Here is a 7,663-nt window from a genome sequence, read left to right as displayed (position 1 = left end):
AAAGAAACATTAATTAAGTGCTGGGAAAAAGGGGAGAGATAGCCCGTGCACTTGCTCTTATTCATTGCAGCTGAAGCGGTGTGGGAAGGCGTCCGGAGGATGAAGTCTTACACCTCCTGAAACGGAGGACTTCAAATAAACCCAGAACGAAAATTATTGTTTTCCAAACACTATTCCAGCAAGTAAACGAAATCATCATTCGATTCAAGGCTTTAAAATCCATTCATTACATTGCGGGGAACAATGAGGACTACTGGCGCAGTGGACTATTTATGCTACAGTATACTCATCCTGCAGCTGCTGAATCAGCCCGCTGCCAAGCAAGTGCTCCGATATCGCTTGGCTGAGGAGGGACCAGCCGATGTCAGGGTAGGGAACGTAGCCGCAGACCTCGGAATCGTTGCCGGGTCTGGCGAGGTGACATTTACCCTCGAGTCCGGATCTGATTTTTTCAAAATAGATAATATAACAGGCGAGCTGACCACCAATGAACGGCGGATAGACCGTGAAAAATTACAGCAGTGCCAAATGATATTTGATGAAAACGAGTGTTTCATAGATTTTGAAGTGTCAGTAATTGGACCGGCTCAGAGCTGGGTCGACCTGTTCGAGGGGAAAGTCATTATTTTAGACATAAATGACAACACCCCATCTTTCCCCTCTCCGGTGCTGACCCTGTCGGTGGAGGAGAACAGGCCGATTGGCACTCTCTATCTCCTACCCACGGCCACGGACAGAGATTTCGGTAGGAACGGAATCGAAAGATATGAGCTTATTCAAGACAGCGGGGAGAGCTCCAGGCGCCTGGGCTCGAGCTCAGGGGGGCGCGGGGCGGACAGGAGATTCGACGAGGGGGCAGGCAGGAGCAGCGTCTTTGAACTGCAAGTTGCTGACACAACCGACGGGGAGAAGCAGCCGCAGCTCATCATTAAAGGGGCACTGGACAGAGAGCAGAGGGACTCTTATGAGCTCACCCTGCGTGTTAGGGACGGGGGCGACCCCCCACGCTCCTCCCAGGCCATTCTGAGGGTGATGATCACTGATGTGAATGACAACAGCCCGCGCTTTGAGAAGGCTGTGTATGAAGCTGACCTGCCAGAGAACAGCTCCCCTGGTGCCCCCATCCTGCAGCTGAAAGCAGCTGACGCAGACGTTGGGGTGAACGGTCAGATTGAGTACGTATTTGGTGCGGCCACAGAGTCAGTGCGTAGGCTATTGAGGCTGGACGAGAGCTCTGGGTGGCTGAGCGTGCTCCATCGTATTGACCGCGAGGAGGTGAGCCAGCTGCGCTTCACTGTGATGGCGAGGGACCGAGGCCAGCCGCCCAAAATGGACAAGGCCACCGTGGTCCTCAACATCAAGGATGAGAATGACAACGTGCCAGCCATCGAGATCCGTAAGATTGGACGCATCTTCCTAAAGGATGGAGTGGCCAATGTGGCAGAGGATGTAGTGGTGGACACACCTATAGCCTTAGTCCAGGTGTCGGACCGCGACCAGGGTGAGAACGGCATCGTGACCTGCACTGTGGTGGGTGACGTGCCCTTCCAGCTCAAACCGGCCAGCGAGATTGAGGGTGAGATGAATAAGAAGAAATACTTCCTCCATACATCAGCTCCGCTGGACTACGAGGCCACACAGGAGTACAATGTGGTCATTGTTGCGGTGGACTCAGGAAGCCCTAGCCTGGCCAGTAATAACTCGCTCATCGTAAAGGTGGGCGACTTCAATGACAACCCACCCATCTTTAGCCAGAATGTGGTCGAGGTGTCCTTTCCAGAAAACAACGCCCCCGGCGAGAGGGTGACCACTGTGCAGGCCATCGATGCTGATAGTGGCAAGAACGCGGAAATCGCCTACTCCCTCGATTCCTCTGTGAATGGGATATTCTCCATTGATGCCGACAATGGTGACATCAGAGTAAACACCATTCTGGACAGAGAGCAAACAGAGAGGTACCAGTTCAAAGTGATAGCCAAAGATAAGGGCATGCCCATACTCCAGGGGTCAGCCACTGTGGTGGTCCTAGTGGCAGATAAGAATGACAACGAGCCTAAGTTCATGCAGGACGTTTTCACCTTCTACGTCAAAGAGAACCTTACACCCAACAGCCCTGTTGGCATGGTGACCGTCATTGACGCCGACAAAGGCCAGAATGCAGAAATGAGCCTCTTCGTCGAGGAAGAGGAGGAGATCTTCTCCATTGAGAACGACACAGGAACCATTTTCTCCACTATGTCGTTTGACCGTGAGCAGAAGACCACCTACACATTCCGGGTCAAGGCTGTAGACAGTGGAGACCCACCCAGATCGGCCACCGCCACCGTGTCACTCTTTGTGATGGACTTGAATGACAATCCGCCGTCCGTCACCTTCCCCATCAACAGCTCATACACCCTCCTGCCCCCCTCCAGCAACATCAGGACTGTAGTACGAACCGTCATGGCCACCGATACCGACACAGGGATCAACGCTGACCTAAACTACAGCATCATCGGGGGCAACCCCTTCAAACTGTTTGAGATCGACGGGGGCAGCGGGGTCATCTCGCTGGTGGGGAAGATGGAGAAGAAACACTATGGCCTCCACAGACTGGTGGTCCAGGTGAACGACAGCGGCCAGCCCTCCCAGAGCACCACCACCCTGGTGCATGTATATGTCAACGAGACCCTCTCCAACTCCACCATCGTTGAGGCCCAGGTGGCTAAGAGCCTGGGCACTCCGCTCAACACCAACGTCGCCGGCGACCCCAACTACGACCTGGGCAAGCAGCGTCTGAGCATCGTCATAGGGGTGGTGTCGGGCATCATGACGGTCATCCTCATCATCCTCATCGTGGTCATGGCCCGCTACTGCCGCCCCAAGAACAAGAACGGCTACGAGGCGGGCAAGAAGGACCACGAGGACTTCTTCACCCCTCAGCAGCATGACAAGGGCAAGAAGCCCAAGAAGAACAAGAAGAACAAACAGCCGCTGTACAGCAGTATCGTCACCGTCGAGGCCTCCAAGCCCAACGGCCAGCGCTACGACGGCGTCAACGAGAAGCTGTCCGACAGCTCCGGGATGGGCCGGTACCGCTCCGTTAACGGAGGGCCCGGGAGCCCGGATTTGGCCAGGCACTACAAGTCCAGCTCGCCACTGCCCACGGTCCAGCTCCACCCCCAGTCGCCCACGGCCGGGAAAAAGCATCAGGCTGTTCAGGACCTGCCCCCTGCAAACACCTTCGTTGGCACCGGAGATAACATTTCCCTTGGATCTGACCACTGCTCTGATTACAGCAGTCAAACCATCAGCAAGTACAACAAACAGGTAAGAATATATTGACTCAATATATATATATATATATATATATATTTTTTTTTTTTTTCTTCTCCATTCTATTTTCAAATGTCTCTCATGTTTCTCCCTCTCTTAGTGTTATCTCCAGCGTAATGCCTCCTGACAGGGCTAGTCTCAGTAGTCATGTTGCTTTCATGGTGCTAATGTGTGTCAAGTTAGCTGTATTGATCTGTTGGGGTTTGGAGTGCCATTCCGCATGTGATATTGAAAAGGAAGCGAGGACATGCGTAGCCTGCCCCAGGATATCATTTCCACCCACCTAAGCATATCCAGCTCTTTTGCTCTCTCTTTTAACTGAGCCTTTACTGTGAGGCGGTTTAGTTTGACTGGGGTGTCACTTTTGCTGACCTGTACACATATGTGTTCTGAGTGTTGTAGACAGCTCGCATAAGGGTCTGGTTTGCAGTTATTCTATCACAGCGGAAAATGTGGCGGGGTAGCTAGGACACCCATCTGCTAGGTCAAGTCTCTCCCCAACCTCTTTGTAACAAGGCTAACTTTTTTCTTCCTGTTGGTGGTAAAAAAATAAATAATTAAATAATAATAATAATAATAATAACGAGCTCAAGGGAAAAAAAGAAGGCATTGTGAAGATGAAGCACAGGAGTGGCTGTGTAAAGGAATGCTATCCATGGTATCGTGTTTTATTGAGCTTATTCAGCTTGACTGGGAACATCTGGGCAGGAGGTCACATCTGACATTCCTGGGCCCTGGTGTGTCTGTATCAATTCACTGACCCAGCAGTGAAATCAGGCTTCCCTAAACCTCTCCCTCCTGTTCTCTCTCTTTCTCTCTCTCCTGTTCTCTCCCTTTCTCTCTCTCCGGTTCTCTCTCTTTCTCTCTCTCCTGTTCTCTCTCTTTCTCTCTCCTGTTTCTCTCTCTCCTGTTCTCTCTCTTTCTCTCTCTCCTGTTCTCTCTCTTTCTCTCTCCTGTTCTCTCTCTCTCTCTCTCTCTCTCTCTCTCTCTCTCTCTCTCTCTCTCTCTCTCTCTCTCTCTCTCTCTCTCTCTCTCTCTCTCTCTCTCTCTCTCTCTCTCTCTCTCTCTCTCTCTCTCTCTCTCTCTCTCTCTCTCTCACTCTCTCTTTTTCTCTCTCTCCATCCTTTGTCTCTCTCTACCGCCCTCTTCATCTCTTAGTGCCTCTCCTCTCTTACACATTCTCCCTCTGGCCATCCCCACCTCTGTTTCCATCTCTTCCTCTCTTCCTCTTTCCTCTCGTTGACTCTGTTTGTGCCATCATTTGTAATGTAAAGACGCCTCCTTTACTGCAAGCATAACAGGGTCATTCATATTATAGGGGAGTAATAGAATAATTAATACATTTATTATTATTGTTCTTTTTCAACCGGGGCGAAGCAAGACGGGCGAAGCAAGGTTAATGCATTATGAAGTCGGTTCCCTTTCATCTGCATTTGCCAGGAAGATACCACTTATTCATTGTTTCATATGTTTTCTATGGCAGTCTAATGCATTATTGATTGTTCTCTTACATGGGGTAAGCAGAAAACGCCCCTGTTTTTCTCTCTCGTTCTCTCCCCATCCTCTGTTTTTCTCTCTCGTTCTTTTCTTGTCCTTTATTCTCTCTGTTTTAATCCCTTATCATTCCCATCTCTTTTCTACACACGCACACAGACGCACGCACGCACACACACACACACGCACGCATGCACGCACACACGCACGCACGCACGCACACACCACGCACGCACGCACGCACACATACACACACACACACACACACACACACACACACACACACACACACACACACACACACACACACTCTCTCTCTCTCTCTCTCTCTCTCTCTCTCTATCTCACAGTATCTCTCCCTTTCCCCTTTCTCTAAAGCCTCCTCCTCTCCCAACCCATCTCTCTCTCTCCTCTCCTCTACCTCTCACCACCAAACCAATCTCTACCCCCTCTCTCCTCTCCTCCAAATCATTGCTCTCAAATGTTTTTTGCTCTTTTCCTCGCCTGTCTTTTTTTCTTGCAGTCTCTTTTCTTTTTAATCTCCTCTACTCCATTCCCCTCTCATTTCTCGCTCTCCCTCTCACTCTCCTTTACGCTCTCTTTTTTTTCCCTACTGTCTCTAGCAGCTTCTAAAGTGCTGTATTCAGTGGGTTGGTTTCTCAGAGTGTGAGGAGTGCTGTTGCTTACGGATGTCTCATCCATAATTAACAGGCCACTCTATTCGCTGCCGTTGCGGCAGGAGCCATGTATTGTATGTCGCTAGCTGTGCTACAGCCCTTTTATATAATCATTTATAAACTTTCTTTTTTATTCTGCGCGCTCGCTTTATTTATTTTTTTTGATAGACAAGTCTGTTTGTTTGAATATTCCGACACAGACACAAAACACACCGGGGGGTGTTGAGGGATTGTTGACTCTCTCCTCACCACCGGAATGTTGCAACTATCACTTCTTAAGTATTCTTTTCACCCTTCTCCATTCTCCATCATGGTTGGTGTGAATGTAACTCCCACTGGCTAATACAATAGAAGTGTTACCTGGTCTCTATGGTTTAATAAATACTGTCAGCAGCAGTGGTCACTGTAGCTTAATTTTACACATTAGCCACCAGACAGACACTATATGGCCAAAAGTATGTGGACCCCCCTTCAAATTAGTGGATTCGGCTATTTCAGCCACACCCGTTGCTGACAGATGTATAAAATCGAGCACACAACCATGCAATCTCCATAGACAAACACTGGCAGTAGAATGGCCTTAATGAAGAGCTCAGTGACTATGAAGAGCTCAGTGACTTTCAACGTTGGCACACGTCATAGGATGCTAACTTTCCAACAAGTCAGTTCGTCAAATTTCTGCCCTGCTAGAGCTGCCCCGGTCAACTGTAAGTGCTGTTATTGTGAAGCGGAAACGTCTAAGTGCAACAACGGCTCAGCCGCAAAGTGGTAGGCCACACAAGCTCACAGAATGGGACCGCCGAGTAGCTGAAGCGCGTAGGGTGTAAAAATAGTATGTCCTCGTCTGCTCTGTCCTTGTCTGTCCGAGTTCCAAACTGCCTCTGAAAGCAAGTCAGCACAATAACTGTCGGGAACTTCATGAAATGGGTTTCCATGGCCGAGCAGCTGCACACAATCCTAAGATCACCATGCGCAATGCCAAGTGTCGGCTGGAGTGGTGTAAAACTTACCGCCTTTGGACTCTGGAGCAGTGGAAACTCATTCTCTGGAGTGATAAATCACGCTTCACCATCTGGCAGTCCGACAGACAAATCTGGGTTTGGCGGATACCAGGAGAACACTACCTGCCCGAATGCATAGTGCCAACTGTAAAGGTTTGGTGGAGGAGGAATAATGGCCTGGGGCTGTTTTTCATGGTTCGTGCTAGGCCCCTTAGTTCCAGTGAAGGGAAACGCTACAGCATACAATGACATTCTATACGATTCTGTGCTTCCAACTTTGTGGCAACAGTTTGGGGAAGGCCCTTTCCTGTTTCAGCATGATAATGCCCCTGTGCACAAAGAGAGGTCCATACAGAAATGGTTTGTTGAAATCAGTGTGGAAGAACTTGACTGGCCTGCACAGAGCCCTGACCCCATCGAACACCTTTGTGATGAATTGGAACGCCGACTGCGAGCCAGGCCTTATCGCCCAACATCAGTGCCCGACCTCACTAATGGTCTTGTGGCTGAATGGAAGCAAGTCCTGTTATAGCAGCAAAGGGGGGACCAACACCATATTAATGCCCATGATTTTGGAATGAGATGTTCGACTTTTGGCCATGTAGTGTATAGAATATTCTCAAACAGATTAGTTAGATTAGTTAACAGGTAGATTCCCCTACGTACTTGTCAAACGTTGATTCCCCTACATACTTGTCAAACGTTCACTGTTGACACTTTCCGTTGAGGTGAAGGGGAACTGAGTTAATGGCTGCACAAACTGTCTCCTGAGGTTAAGTTAATTGCCGGGAATGGCCCTTGGCGTAGTTATGTAGTTATGTGCCTCAATTATGGCATCAAGTGGTCATGTCTTTATTAAGATCACAGAGTGGAAGTCATGCTCTTGCTGTTTAGGCTAAACACTCTGGTTTTTAGGTAAAGGCCCCCCTTCAGTTGAGGTCATAACGTGTAAGAAAATGCATAAGGATTCTCATTAGCTGGGAATAGAATTATACATAGACATATAATGACTAGATTCTATTTCTGTGGAATTAAACGTTTTCTTTTTTTCACAAGTTTGTCTTGTCCGTCTCTGTTGTTGCTATGGTTTTGCATGCATAGCCGATGGGAGGTTGGATTAGGGATAAGGTTTCATGTCTGATTGTCGAGAATTTAACAGCAGATCACATCGTATCG

The 7,663-nt window shown here is 49.1% G+C and overlaps 1 protein-coding gene across 1 annotated transcript; it reads left to right on the top strand.

Moving 5' to 3' along the window:
* Window positions 1-243: 243 nt before the first annotated feature.
* LOC311125139 (protocadherin-7-like) lies at window positions 244-3,442 on the top strand (the record flags this gene model as incomplete). Its single annotated transcript, XM_084199202.1, has 2 exons — window positions 244-3,309; window positions 3,428-3,442. The coding sequence occupies 2 exons, from the start codon at window positions 244-246 to the stop codon at window positions 3,440-3,442; spliced, it is 3,081 nt and encodes a 1,026-aa protein (XP_084055328.1).
* Window positions 3,443-7,663: the final 4,221 nt, after the last annotated feature.

The sequence above is a fragment of the Coregonus lavaretus genome (assembly GCF_964263955.1).
Source record: "Coregonus lavaretus genome assembly, contig: HAP1_SCAFFOLD_391, whole genome shotgun sequence".
NCBI lineage: Eukaryota > Metazoa > Chordata > Actinopteri > Salmoniformes > Salmonidae > Coregonus > Coregonus lavaretus.
The sequence above is the reverse complement of the archived record's forward strand: the minus strand, read 5'-3'. Positions and strand labels throughout refer to the sequence as shown.